This window comes from Natator depressus, chromosome 8, assembly GCF_965152275.1.
Source record: "Natator depressus isolate rNatDep1 chromosome 8, rNatDep2.hap1, whole genome shotgun sequence".
In the NCBI taxonomy this organism is placed as follows: Eukaryota; Metazoa; Chordata; order Testudines; family Cheloniidae; genus Natator; species Natator depressus.
Window position 1 is genome coordinate 12023353 of NC_134241.1, and position 15204 is coordinate 12038556.

A 15204-nucleotide genomic window follows, 5' to 3' on the forward strand; every position below is an offset into this window, starting at 1 on the left:
CAGGATTTTAATGTAAGTGAAGTTTAACTGTATAGGGCAGCAAGGAAGAATTAATACACAATAAAATGCGTTTTCTACATAATCCTTAGAAAGGAAAGGCAGATCCCACACAGTGCACAGTAAACCAAGGATATCAAACACCATCCAGCCTCAGGTCCAAATGTAATACATGGTCACCACTGTTCCCTCTAAGCTGTGCGCGTGTGCACGCACACACAGATCCTAAACCCCGCGCACATGGCGAAACACCATGCGCACAACAATTTGTACAGAAGAAATTTTTTGTGCACACGGCCTGTCAGAAATTAGAGGGAACACTGATGGTCACCCTCTCTAGAGCTGCAAAACAAGATTTTTATTGTTGCTAAACTTAACCAGCAAGTGCAAAACACACTTCTCTCAAACCCCAAACATCAGTACTAAACTCCTTTGGAAGTGGTCTTTCCTCTAGTAGGAACCATTAAAATATCAGATGGGAGAAATAACTACTCTTAATATATTAGTGAAATATATTACTAAACAATTTAAAAACCCTATTAAAAATACAGCAGCACCTCAGAGTTATAAACACCTCAGGAAAGGAAGTTGTTCATAACTCTGAACAAAACATTATGGTTGTTCTTTCAAAATTTTACAAATGAACGTTGACATAATACAGCTTTGAAACTTTACAGAAGAAAAATGCTGCTTTTAACTATTTTAATTTAAATGAAAAGCACAGAAACAGTTTCCTTACCTTGTCTAATTTTTTTTAACTTTTCCTTTTTTTTTTTTTTTAGTCATTTACATTTAACACAGGACTGTACAGTATTTGCCTTTTTATTTTGCCCTTTTTTTTTTTGGTCTGGGCTGCCTGATTGCGTACTTCTGATTCCAACTGAAGCGTGTGGTTGACTGGTCAGTTCATAACTCTGGTGTTCGTAACGCTGAGGCTCTACAGTAATCTTTTCCCTTTGTGTTACTGTGTCTTGTCTTAGTGAAAAATACCAACTTGAATTGGTTTAGTGACCTTTGTTTAAAATGCTGGATGCCTTTACTTAAGGACATATATCCTTTAACCTTATTATTTATTACTGCAGGAAGGGAGAAGCCAAAACATGGACATCTTCCATGCAGGTCTACACCTATTACTAGTCATTTCTGTAGTTTTCTACAACACACAGCATCTATCCATGTATGTGTAGTTTTAATTTGCACAGCCATAAGTCTTGAAAAGGAAAAACACATTAAAAGGGCTGAGATCTCTCAATTCCAAAATAATGAAAGTGGTTGTATATCACTGCTGCCAAAGCAGTACTGCTGGCTGTAGAACTCTTACTTTCCCTCTAAAGATCATCTGCAATATTTCAGGGTCCCACTGTATGATTCTACTGATTACTACAAGTTCAAAGTAAAATTTTGCAACAAATTAACATTATTCCTAAAAAAGTGATTCACACCAGTTTATTAAAAAACAATCTTCATAATAATTACTGTTTTCTGATATTTACATAGCAAGGATTTGTAAACCTGTTACTACTTCCTAAATAAATAAAAACTCTTCTGCTGAACCTTTCTGTATTGGTTTACTTAATTACCAGCAGTTTGACTTTACACATACAGTAGTTAATGAACAAAACAGATTTTTAACTAATAAGATTATAAATTACAGCCATCTAATTCACTGTACAAGTTTATGCAATTTCAGTTCATATAAATTCCTGCTTTATCTGTAGGTATGAAGTATGTTCTCATGTCATTATCTCGACTTATTCCTGATGCTCCTGCTCTTGTCCCGGTATTAGCCAGCGAATGCTCTCAGTCCGAATGGTAGCATACATAATAAAACTAACCAGAAACAATAAAGAGAATAAAAGTAACCAATCTATTCCTTTTGTCAGGACACTAGGTAGAGGGCCTGCTTGGTCTTCCTCAGTCACCACCACATCATTCTTAGCTTCTATTCCTGAAAGAAGAAACCAGGGATAAAAGCTGCTAGCAATAGCCATTTTTTAAATCTATGGTGATTAGTTCATTGTAGGAACTGTATTCTCATCTCCAAATTAAGCAGCTTGTGCTACAGGACTTAATATAACTCTGGTTCATATAGTCCCATGGATTTTACTATATATCTCGGGGCATCTGCTCATGAGTTTTAGACATTAGAGCAGCACAGATCTGTTTTCAGTGACCTATGCTAAAGGTCAGTTTTCCATTTTCAAACTGTCAAAGTATCCTAATACATATTTCCTTAGTACTGTGTCATTAGGAGAGTTTTATTCTCCCCATTCCCAATGTAATCTTTGGTAAAAGTACCAGTCAGGGAATCTACAACAACAGTAAAGATAATTCTGCGTTAATAACGATTTAGCAGTCCCTTTCATTAATCTGTCACAATACTAGTGCATGTTCTTTCTTCTACTCTCAGAAGGCTAATTATACTGTGGGATGAGAGAAGGGAGTTGGGTAAACTCAGCCCATGGAGTTCAGAGCCTGGACAGCTGATTCCCAGCAACAGGAAAACTATTCAGGGCTCTCTGTGCTCCTATCTCCCCACCAACATAAGAGCTGAGGCTGCCATGTCCCCTACCTGTTGCCTGCCCTACAGCAATGGGACATAGGAGTCTGATCCCTTCCCATCCTGGAATGTGGGGATAAGGGTAGTGCTAATAACTGTCCAGCACTATTCCAAATTAATCCAGGACTTCAGGAGTGGGGAAGTGCTGGATCTTCCTACTTATACTCTCTGCCTGACCTCCAAGTCTCCCCCCACCAAACCAGCTCTAGATAGCTGGGCTGTTTGCTTCTACCTTGTGTTGAAATTCCACTCAGTGCAATGGTGACTGAATAGTAACTTCCTAAGGCTCTGTTCCTGGCAGCAGGAAGGCTCTAGGGGGCCCTAATATAGCCTCTTAAAAAAAAGGGGAGAAGTCAATTTGAGGCTATACCTGACCTTCATAGCTCTGCATCAAGTTTAGCCTACATACCTGTCTGATTAAAAATGAATGCTTTCAGCATTTCCAGGGTTCGGTCTGTATGGTTAAATCTGGCCATGGGTTTGGCTCCTTGGAAAAGAAGGATATTAGGAACAGCCACAGTTCCAAATCTGGTTGATAAACTGAAGGAAATAAGTAGGTAAGAAATGAGGTCGCAATAGAAGAAGGAAAAGTCTGCTTTACTAAGTTAACATTTAACTCAATAACAAGAACAAGGGCACAACTATTTTCTTATGGCATTAGGGAATGTTTCACTAGTGAATTTAGGCAATACAAAATTCTGCAGCAGGTTAGTGCGTTAACTTTCATTCTGGAGGCCCATGTTTCAATCCTGTTTTAGGGCACAAAGGTCTTATTCTTGTCCTTTGAGGATGCACTGTGAGGTGGTCAGAGAAAAGGATGTAGCATATTTTACAGTCTCTGCTCAAAAGAAACCCAGAAGTGAATTTGCATGTCAAAATGTAGGTGAATTAGCAGAGCCCGGCATCAATCTACACTAGGTCAAATTTTAGCCAGTGCTATTAATCCCTCATCTTGAAGAGAAAGATGATGTTCATTTGAACATTTAAGAAAATATTAACTTCATTGTTAAAAGATGAGTGAGGGAGAAAATTGACTGAAGAAAAGCTAAAAGAAGTAAAGGCAGACTCAGAGGGGCAGAGAACTCTAATTTACTCAGGGAGTATGTATTACTTCATCAATACATTTTAAAAGCATAAGGTTTGTCAGAATCAAAAACAAAGTGCTAACACTGTAGCATGTGAAGCTTTATAAGGTGAAGTGTATTTATTGCAAGTTACCTGCTATGCTGAGATGCATCCAATGCCAGGAAGTTTAGAGTTGGAAACGCTCGGGGCAAAGAATTAAAATGAGGGGCCAGATTGGCAGAGAAGCGACACCAGGGTGTATAAAACAAGACTAATGTACAATCACTGCTGTTTGGGTTTAAAAACTCCATCAGGTCCTGTGAAAGAAAACATGCTGATTTAAAAAGGAGAAGCCAATTAAATATTTTAAAGGGTTCTATTACATATCATTGCATAATACTCTGGCAACAGATTAATTTCAGGAAAACACTGTAGTACCCATCATAAGCAAATCTGAGTTGGTATTTCAGCCAGAAGTCTGTTTTTAGCAGTATTTCAACAATACATGAACATTCAACAAACAAAATGTAGTCAGACTGATTTTAATCCTAACTACATTTTTCAAATGTAAAAATCTCCTTGGTAGACAAATAATACTTTGGTAGTATAGTACATAATTACTATGAAAAAATGTCCTTTTTACTTTCTTTCCTCTCTTACCTAAGAGGCCCTACTCCCTGGCTGCAGATGTGTGATGTACGAGCTGAATCCTGTTTGTCAGGAAGTGGGACTGACAGCTCTGAAGGGAAAGTTAGGAGATCCACCACTTCATTTCTTCTCTAATATGGGAATTCCAAGCCTTAACAAGGCCAAGAAGCTAATTTGTGGGATAAAAAGGTAGTGGAGCTGTTCCTGAAACAAGACAAGTGAAGGGCCAGAAGAGAAAGTGGGAGATGAATAAAGGTATGAAAGGAAGTTATTTGATCACAGGACAGAGAGCTGATGAGGCTGGGGAATCACAGGCAAGAATGGCTTGTGGAAGGGTAGGAAGGAAACAAGCAAGGACCTGGTAAACTAAACTTATTCAAATAAACTGTGCCCAGGCCCATTCTCCCTTCTGATTCCCTTTATCTCCCCAGCATTTGGGGGAACAGAGAGAAACTTCTGTTGTATGAACCAGACTCAGACTGGTTCTGCTACCCTATAGTTTGGTCTGGAGTGATGTAATATCTCAAATACTTAAGCCAGTCTTTAAGACAAAGCTGGGAGCTAACAAAGGGGAAAGAGACTTGCTGTAGCCTCCTGGGAACAAGAATGCCTTGATGAGATTCTAACAAGACAAGTTTCTTTTTACACTATGGGTCAGTTGAAGGACTTTTAAAGGTGTCTCCGTTATTTTCCATACTTAGTAGAGCTGGTCAGAAATGTCAAAAATGAAATTTCAACCAAAATTTGTGAAAAGTTTTCATTTTCCTACCAGCTGTAATTCATAGTAGTATTTATGTGAAATCTGTTTTTGTTTTATTTTCTAACCTCTCTTTAAGAAACCTGTTTTTAAGTAAAGCCACCTAAATTAGAATTTAGTGGAAACAAGTGCTACAAAGCATTCCTAAGGGAAGGAAATTGGTCTAAAGAAAAAAGTGCTGCAGGGAAGCTGGCACAAGTCACGATGGGTACAGGTAGCCCTTTAGACTTGGGGAACATAGGTATGGTACATAGTGGAATTGAATATCCTGCTATTTCTGTATTTCAAAACAATATGGAAAGTGCACTGCCCTATATGCTAGCTCCCCCCGACCAGCACACTGAACAGTGGTTTGAGCACTGGCCTGTTAAACCCAGGGTTGTGAGTTCAATCCTTGAGAGGACCATTTGTTTTAAGTTATCCTTTTTGTGCCACAAAACTCACAAGGGCAAGTACAGGAAGGATTATATACGTAGCATTTGGGTAAAAACTCTATTTGTGTAACACCTACCCAGCTATCAAGATAAACATAGAACGTAGCAAACAGAATGATTTCCTGCTTACTTGCGAAACATTCAGGATTTGTAGCGTGAAGTTTCTGATCCCGGTAATATTTCTTTCCTCACAGTTCACTTTGGGAGTTTTTACGTTGTCCGTGTTATTAGATTCCTCAGCTGGTGAAGTAGGCACAGCCTCTAGCACTACGTTAGAGTCCCCTGTTTGTTCTTGAACATGTGAACCAGGCTGTGATAAGTGAGAAGCAAGGCTAGTCCCCACACTACATTCAGCATCTTCTACCGCTACATCGCAGGTGCCAATACCAAATTCAGACATGCGTCTGTCCTTTGCTTCTCCTGGAATAACTGACAGCACCACAGACTGATCAGCAGGAATCCCACTACCCAGCATGGCATCAGCAATTTCTGCCGTCTTGTACTGCACTGGCTCCTGGGGCTCTCCAGTAATGGCAGAACCACCTTCTGTGCTAAGAGGTAGGGCAGTTTCAGACAGTGGGTCAGCATTTTCCTCTGCTACTGCTCCTATAAAAGTAATAATATTTAGCACTTGCGTTCAGCTGTAGCTTTGGTTTCTTTCAGGCTATGTTTTTGTTTTGTTTTTTTTTTTTAGAAGGGATCAGCAGTTTTCATGGAAGTGAGGGTCAGGGGGAGGAGAACAGAGCGATAACCACCACGGCCAATACGTCCTGCTCTTAGAGGTCTATCGCTTTTGACACTTAGGGAGCCCTGCCTGACATCAGGGAAGAGCCCCACACAGACGAGCTCCTACATCCAAGCAGAGGGCAACTGGAAGACGAACGTGTCCCGTCCCCTCCTCCTGCCCCTTTACCCCAGGGGGCCACGGTGCAGCGTACAGGAGCAGGCAAGAAGGGAGCCAGCCTGGGGCCGGCAGAAGCGCTGTGCGACCCTCCTCCCCGGCACAGAGCGGCGGGAGAGAGCTGGTACCAGCACCGTGGCCCGAAAACCTGGGTCAGCCCCAGGAATGGTGGACACGCACCCCGGGCGGTGGCGAAGGGGAGCAAGAGCGAGCCGGGCTGGCGGATCACCCTGGTTACCTCAGGCCGGCCCGCTAGGTGGCCTCTCGCCGGTGCCCTCACCTGCCAGGAGGCTCCCGCTCAGCCAGGTCACCCAGAGCAGCTGCCGGAGTCTCCACCCGGGAGAGGGGAGAGCCCGCATCCTCAGGCGGGAGAAAGAACGAGCCCTGCCGGCCTGTGTCTCCACTGACAACCGCCGCTTCCGCTGGGCTCCTCAATCGCTTCCGCTACCAGGGTAAAAGCCGGTAGACCCGGATCTGAAGTCGCCATCTTGGGCCTGGGCGGCGTGGCCTCGGCCGCCATCTTGGGTGCGGGCAAAGGATCCGAGGCAGTCAGGCCCCATCAACGGCCGCTGTGCGTGCGTTCCCCGGGCCCTGCCGCATCCCTCCCTAGCGCGCCCGAGGTACTCTGGCCCCAGCGTCTCCCACCGCACAGGCCCCCCCGCCTGCAGCCCCCGAGCGCCTCTGACCTCAGCAGGATCCCCGCCAGCAGGGGGCAGACTGTCCCCGCCATTGCCAGCCACTCCCGGCCCGATCGCTCCAGCAGAGCCCGGGGGGGGCGTGGTCTGGCGCTAGGCTGGGCTGTAGTGGTTGCGTTGACCGTTCAGCTTTTCATCACCCCCACTTTGCAAACGTGGCTTGACTCATCCTCACCGCCAGACCAGTAAAGCGGGCGGGTTATTCCAATATTGCAGCTGGAGAAAGGGAGGCAGAACGGCTGGATCAGTGGTTCTCAACCAGGGGGACGTGTAGCGGTCTTCTAGGCTAGGGGATACATCAACTCACCGAGCCCTTGGCCTCGTTTTACAACCGGCTACATAAAAAGCACTAGCAAAGTCAGTGCAAACTAAAATTTCATACAATGACTCGTTTATAGGGCTCTATAGACTATACACTGAAATGAATGTACAATATTTATATTCCAGTTTATTTTATAATTATAGGGTAAAAATGAGAATAATAATTTTTCTGTAACAGTGAGCGCTGCATGTGTATTTTTTGTAAGCAAGTAATTTTGAAGTGAGGTAAAACTTGGGGGGTACACAAGACAGATCAGACTCCTGAAAAGGGTACAGTAGTCTGGAAAGGTTGAGAGCTACTGGGTTAGATGATTTGCTCAAACCCAGAGCAAGAGGCATTGTCAGGGTACAGCACTGAGGAAGTCTGCTACTTAGGTCCATTAATTTTGCATTAGTTTAAGCATCCTTCTCTTATTTTATGAGCCAGATTAGGTGACCAGTTAGTTTAAAAAACAAAAGTTAGTGTTTAGTGTGAACTTTTTTCACCCAACCTAGGTTTGCAGGGGTGGTGGGGGGGGGGGGGGGAGAGTGACAAAATCCCTCTCAGGGATGGTTTAGTCTATTTCATAACTTCAGTAAATAATTCAGTGTTGGCTTTTTGGTAATTGTCGTCTAAAGAGGGGCTAATTCCTTTTATTTGCATATAAGCACAGCTATCTGCATTTTTAAAAAGACATTGACTACAGATACATACTTTTTGTAAAATGCATTTCCATTGCAAGAGGCTGGTAATATAAATACAGGACTGTGACTTCACAGCAGAAGCAAAAGGAGGCAGTACTGTCTTACAGATGAAACAACCTGATTAACACAAGAGTTATGACAACGAGGAGTACTTGTGCCACCTTAGAGACTAACACATTTATTTAGGCATAAGCTTTCGTGGGCTAAAACCCACTTCATCAGATGCATGGAGTGGAAAATACAGTAGGCAGGTATATATACACAGTACATAAAAAGATGGGAGTTGCCTTACCAAGTGGGGGGTCAGTGCTAACGAGAAAATTCAATTAAAGTTCTACTGTTGAGAATAGCCCAGTTCCACTTTAACTGAATTGTCTCATTAGCACTGACCCCCCACTTGGTAAGGCAACTCCCATCTTTTCATGTACTGTGTATATATACCGTATTTTCCACTCCATGCATCTGATGAAATGGGTTTTAGCTCACGAAAGCTTATGCCCAAATAAATTTGTTAGTCTCTAAGGTGCCACAAGTACTCCTTGTTTTTGCTGACACAGACTAACATGGCTACCACTCTGAACAGAATTATGAGTTATCATCCATAACAGTTTTATTCTTCAAACATTAAACTATTCCTCACTAAATCCCTAAAGTAGATAATCTTCTCATCCCCATTTTATAGATAGGAAAGCTACTAGAGAGTAAACAATTTGCCCAAGGCTACAGCAGTGGCAAAAAAGAACTAAAATTCAGTTCCTACATCTGTTCTGAGCACTAGAACACTGTTTCTCGACAGCCGGTCCATGAGATCTCCCTGACACAGTTTATGAAGGCAGCAAGCTGGTCCCGGATATCAAAAAGGTTGAAAAACACTGCACTAGACCATTCAATCCTCATAGCAACATGGACAAAAAATAATTGTTACATCAATTTCTTACTCAAACCTTATCTGTTGCATACTTTTTGATCCATGCTAGAAGTTCTCCTCTAACTTCTATGTTAGCATGCAAATAGGGAAGTTCCATTAGTTTATTTGTGCAGTCTTTTTACACATAATTAGGGAAAATTCAACTGTTGTTTATTAGTGTGTTTCAGAGCAAATGCTATGCTAACGAGGAGGCTTAAAAACTTGCCAAGAGTGTGTCAGCTGATGCTGCCATAGAGATCTCCAAGCATTTTACTGTGGACTTAAATTGGATCAGGTCCAAATTTCTGCAATGAGAGAGAGGTGGCCCTGTGGCTATGACAAGATGTTTTGATTGTATGGAAGCTTATACAGTACATGAGCACATAACATGCAGTTTATTTCAAAAGTGTGCTTCATTGTAGCACAATATCACAGTGCTAGACTCCAGCGGTGATGAGTGAAAGTAGCAGGGAATATTGTTTACAAACTTCCCAGCATGGTAGATATCAGGCCTCCCCCTTGAGCTATGTGAACTCAAGCCCTAGTTGCCTTTGGCCTTCCAAAGCTGAAATGCTGGCTTCAGTGGAGCACTAGCACAAATTTATTTGCCATCCTGATCAGACACGGTGGATGATTCAAGCACACGAAGCCAGCCAAAGGTAGGTTTATAAGGACAGTGAGCCAACCAGCTACAGCCTGCTTTTTAAAATTCTATAAAGGAGGAACAGACAAGCACATGCTGCAAATTGAGCATGTCACTCCTCTTTTAGCAGACTATCAAACCAGCAGTAAAGAGAAATTCGGTAATTTTCCTTTTTAGGGGGGGTGGAGGAGAGGGGGAAAAGGGGTGGTATTCTTGCCAGAGAGTCACCCCCATTTGGGTTGAGTGTAAAGATGAAATCTAAGGATTAGCTGCTACCTGAGTCCTTCAGTGACAGAGTAGCATTTGGACACTTTCCTTCACTCCTATTTCCATTGCTCCTTAAAATTATCAGCGGCATACACAAGGTGGGAAAAAAAGAAACTTGTTTATTAATGTTAACAAGAATACAGGCACAAATAAGGACAAGGAATACAGATTACAAGAATGAACTATGTCCACCATATCAAAGCAGGCAAAAGATTGTGTGCGCATATAAATGAATGCAGATGTCAAAAAATGTATTAAATAGAAATGAGACCTTGTCTTTATCAACTCCTATAGCTATCAGACATTTTACCAACCATCTCTTACCTAATTTTGTTTCACGTAGGCAGTCTGAGTTTGAGAATTTTTCCACTTCCCATCCTGTAATCCTTCCTGAAAGAGAGAAGCATGTAAAGAATCCAGCCTGGAGTAGATTATCCAGGAAACCATATTTCTTCCTTATCATCACCTTGGTGAATTTTGGATAAGGAAAGTGTGATTTCCGGCCTGACAGCTATTTCTTTCCCAGACCTGGTTGAATGTAGGTTCCAGCCCTGACCTCTCACCCATCAGATACCAGCTTCTTCAAATAACCGCTGCTCTGCTTGGCATCACATGTCTGTCCCCAGTTATTTATATTGCAACCCCTCAAAGTAACAACTTAGATGTGTTGCTGAAATGGTATGAATTTCATCCCAGTGGAATTCTCTTCCTTCACAACAGAAGGGACAGGAGCTGTGTGTATATGTGAATTTACACACACATTACACAAGAGAATGGGATAGTAATCTGTATTGTGAACCAAACAAAATAGTCCCCTGAAAGGAGTTGGTACTCAGCACATATCCTACACAAGTCAGGATAAATATATTGCCCCAGTCTATGCATATGTTTTTGGCAAGGCTGTTATTAAAGTTGCCTAACAATTCCAATTATAAGACCCTGTTTTCAATTGCTTATAACTTTGCCAAGCTTAAACCATTTGAGCTGAAAGTTTGCATGCTGGGTGTCAGCCTCAAGCTGATTACTAGTATTAAATTTCAGCCAAACTAGTCCAGCCATTTCCCTGAATGAGGCTAGGAAAAATTACATTGGTTTGCTCACATTAAAGAATTCTGGCAACCTTGTCTTTGAAAAGCTTTGGCACCCCCACGCTTTGGAGCAGGGACTTGAAATTCATCAACAGGGTAGCCTTAGTGTCAAGGATAAGCCTTTTGTCATTCCCTGTGAAAATCTGCTGAAATCCATCCAAGTTACAAGCTTTAACAAATCAGTTTATATACCATTGGTGGGGAAACTTTTTGGCCCGAGGGCCATATCTGGGAATAGAAATTGCATGGCGGGCCATGAATGCTCACAAAATTGGGGTTGAGGTGCAGGGGGGGTGAGGGCTCCAGGGTGGGGCCAGAAATGAGGAGTTTAGGGTGCGGGAGGGGGCTCTGGGGCAGGGCTGAGGATGAGGAGTTTGGGGTGTAGGAGGGTGCTCTGGGCTGGCCCAAGAGGTTCGAAGGGAGGGAGGGGGATCAGGGCTAGGGCAGGAGTGCGGGAAGGGGTGCAGGTGCTAGATGGGGGTGGGGGCTCTGGGGTGGGGCTGGGGATAAGAGATTTGGGGTGCAGGAGGGTGCTCCGGGATGGAATCAAGGGGTTTGGAGGGCAGGAGGGGGATCAGGGATGGGACAGGGGGTTGGGGCACAGGAGGGGCTCAGGGGTGCAGGCTCCCAGTGGCTCTTACCTCAAGTGGCTTCCGGAAGCAGTGCATGTCCCCTCTCCAGCTCCTACACAGAGGCGCAGCCAGGGGGCTCTGCACACTGCCCCGTCCGCAGGCATTGCCCCAGCAGCTCCCACTGGAGTGCCGGAGGGGGCCATTAGAGTGCGCAGGAGACAGAGCAGGGAGGTACAGCCCCCGACCCTGCTCCCCAGCTGGAGCGCCAGAGCGGGGCAAGTCCCAGACCCCGTTCCCCAGCGAGAGCTCGCGGGCCAACTTAAAACGGCTCGCGGGCCAGATCCAGCCTACGGGCCATAGTTTGCCCACCCGTTATATATGCTCTATAGAGACTTTGATTTTAGAGCCAAATTCTCCAAAGATTCCATACGGGGCATCTCTAGAAACTGGGAATGGATCACTTGATGATTACCTGCTCTGTTCATTCCCTCCGAAGCACCTGGCATTGGCGACTGTTGGAAGACAGGATACTGGGCTAGATGGATCTTTGGTCTGACCCAGTATGGCCATTCTTATGTAGGGGCTGAGTAAGACTTTCCCTGCAATTGCAGTTCTGGGCTGCTGTGGGTTATGCCAGGTCTGAGCACCTAAGTAGGGAGACACTCTCTCCTGTTCTCTCAAGGACACCCTCCACCACCATCTTTGCTGGGCCTGGGCAGCAGCAAAGAGGAAGCTGACTGATTTGAATGCAGAGAGAACAAGAGCCATGGGAGGAGGAGTGGGGAGAAGACTAGATTGGGACAAAAAATGGTAGAAAGACTGGGACTGCAGGTTGGTGCGGGGGGGGGGGGGAAGGAGGAGAGAAATGGGGCTGGGATTGGGGAGGAAATCTGGGGGGCCTGGACATGGAAACTGAGAGCAGGGAGGGAGGAGAGATTGGATGAGGAGTGGGAATGGGGGAGACTGGGACAGAGAATAAGTTGGGCAGAGGGGGGCAAGGAGACAGATCTGATAAAGAAATGAGGTGTAGGGGAAGAACTGGGATTGGATTTATTATAACTTAATTTATTGTAATGTAATAGTTAAAACAATAAGGTCAAAATTAAATATGTCAGAATATTTAATTTGGCAAAAAAAAAAAAAATCTACTTTCAGATTTCAATTTTTAGTCCTGAATCAGAATGAAACAAAATTTAGAAATCTCTATTTCTATGGGAAGAAAATTTTGTTTTTTCGACAACTCTAGTTCCAATTCTGCTAATGACCCATGTCAATATGATACCACATAATGGAATTTGTTGATTTTTTTCTATTTGCTCTTTTAAAAACTTAGAAAATTACACACATACAAACCTACATTAAAAGAACAATACTGTATTAAGATTCTAAAGTCAAGCACTCAAAAGTAAGGAAATGCCACACTTAAGATTGCTTGTGCAACTTTAAATTCAGCCCCCTTGTGCTTATGCATTATGACAGTCTAATTACACAGGCAACTTTAAATCTGACCTTCCTAATTTTTGAGTGCTTGATTTTACAATTATAAAACTGTTCTTTTAATGTAGTTGTGTGTGTAATTATCTAAACATAATATTAATATAGAAAATACTTGAAACAGAGAGCACCAACCTATACATTGTTTACTATGCACATCACAAAGGACTAAATAATAAAACTCATTTTCACTATTACAGAAAGTTTTATTCAATAATTAGAACAGGCTTTCGTGGTATGCAAGGTAAATATAATATATCATAAGGCTCCGAGTCAAATCTTTATAACTGTTTTGACATAACACTTAGCAGTTCTACAAGGCTTTTCATCATCAAAGTGCTTTAAAATAATTAATTAGTCCCTCCAGCACCCCTGCAAGGTAGGCAAGTAATTTTACTTCACGTTTATAGATGGATAAATGAGGCGGACCTATTCCAAGGCCAGAGAGAGAATCCGGGCCAAAGCCACATTTAGAATTTAGGAGCTTCCTGGCTGCCAGTCCTATGTGCTTAGACTATGCCAGTCTCTCAAATATAAAACAATATTCAACCATAGGCAGAGATCCTAGTAAAAACAACAAGCAAAGCAACGAAGCAAGCCAGCCAAGCCTAGCCTTTATTTCTCACAATATAGCTTTAATGCTAGCTTTTGGAACATTCTTAATTTTGCCTAGCCACCCTCTCACCATGTTTAACATTTATTATTTCCATAAACTCACTTGAAATTATTTGTATTGCAGTACTACCTAGTGGCCCAGGTCAGGCATCAGGGCTCCATTGGGCTTCATACGGCACAAAAGCATAAAAAACAGCCCTGCCTCACAGAAAAGCTTGGTATCTCACCAAGTAAATAATGTCTTTCTTAAAACAAAAGGACAGTCACCACTTAGAAAACTCTCCCAAGATGCCCTACTTGTTTAACAGCCATCCAAACATTGCTTTGAGCAGTGTCAAAAAACTGACAATCCTGGAGTCTCTCAGCATGAATAAATCATAATGCGGTTCTGTCGTCAGCGACTCTGCACCTGGCATTATACACTGCCTGCATATTGAGGGAGCAGATTGCTTTGCAATTCTTATTGTTCAATTCATTATGTGGCAGAGAGAACACAATAGCCATGTGAGTGGTAAAGTAGCTCCCAGCACAGCTAAAAAGTCAGTATTGTTGTGTGATATAATTTATGAATGACTTTGTATTGTATACTTAAGGTCTTATGGAAAATTAACAGAGTTACTCATTTTCCCCTAAGAATTGCATCTGAGAACTGATCTATACAATAAGATGTGGTAGACTGCCTGGAGTCTGACTCACTCTGTTCTAAATATATCCAATCACCTTGAAAGCCAGGTCACTTAGAACAACCAGACCAGTTTAAGTCAATCAAAACTGGCATTGGATAGCTTTTCTGAGTAAGAGCCACTATACTCCTTTGCATAGTCACAAGCTATAGTTTCTAAAATGATCCATCCCTATCCACATTTAGTGTTCTTAGAGTACTTATGATAGAGTAAAGTATTTAGACTGTCTACACCCACTCTGTCCCCAAAGTGCAGCTGCTTGGATAAGTATAGTCCTTCTTACTCCATAATTACTGACACCATAGGAGCAACACAGGTTTTTGGTATTTTTCTAAAGGGTTTCCCTAACAATGTAATTACCCACACTGGAATATAGCCAAGACACAGGAATGAACACACCACTCCTACAAAAACTGCCATATTTAATGACTGGGACAGAAGGTTGGAATACTCCATCTTACACTCAAAGAAGATGGCTTTGCTTCTCTAACTTTATAACCATTCATGAGAATGACAGATTTCACCTGCCTACAAATATTTAATAGTCTTCTTTACATTTGACTTTCAAATGGTTTTTTCAGTGCAATACACAGACTACGAACGTTGGTATACCCACCACTTACTATTCCTTCCCCTTCCTTTGTATCTGTAAAGACCACATAATGTATTGTTTGTTTAAAACAGGAAAATATTTCAGTGCTATGGTTTTGTTTTTTTGTGAGAGTTTTAAATCTAATGAATACCACACAAAAATAAACTGGTACATGCAGCACAACTCATGAGCAACTCTAAAATAACAAATTGTCATTCACATGCAGTGAAGAAAGGGAAAATCAAAAAGGAAGTACAACGGAAGTTTGCATAGTGTTGTTA

The 15204-nt window shown here is 42.5% G+C and overlaps 1 protein-coding gene across 1 annotated transcript; it reads right to left on the reverse strand.

The window, feature by feature from the left end:
• Positions 1–800: 800 nt before the first annotated feature.
• Positions 801–6810, reverse strand: TXNDC15 (thioredoxin domain containing 15). Its single transcript, XM_074960431.1, has 5 exons — positions 6643–6810; positions 5592–6067; positions 3776–3939; positions 2967–3097; positions 801–1945 (listed from the first exon to the last, which is right to left on the reverse strand). The coding sequence occupies exons 1-5, from the start codon at positions 6719–6721 to the stop codon at positions 1749–1751; spliced, it is 1047 nt and encodes a 348-aa protein (XP_074816532.1). The 5' UTR covers positions 6722–6810; the 3' UTR covers positions 801–1748.
• Positions 6811–15204: the final 8394 nt, after the last annotated feature.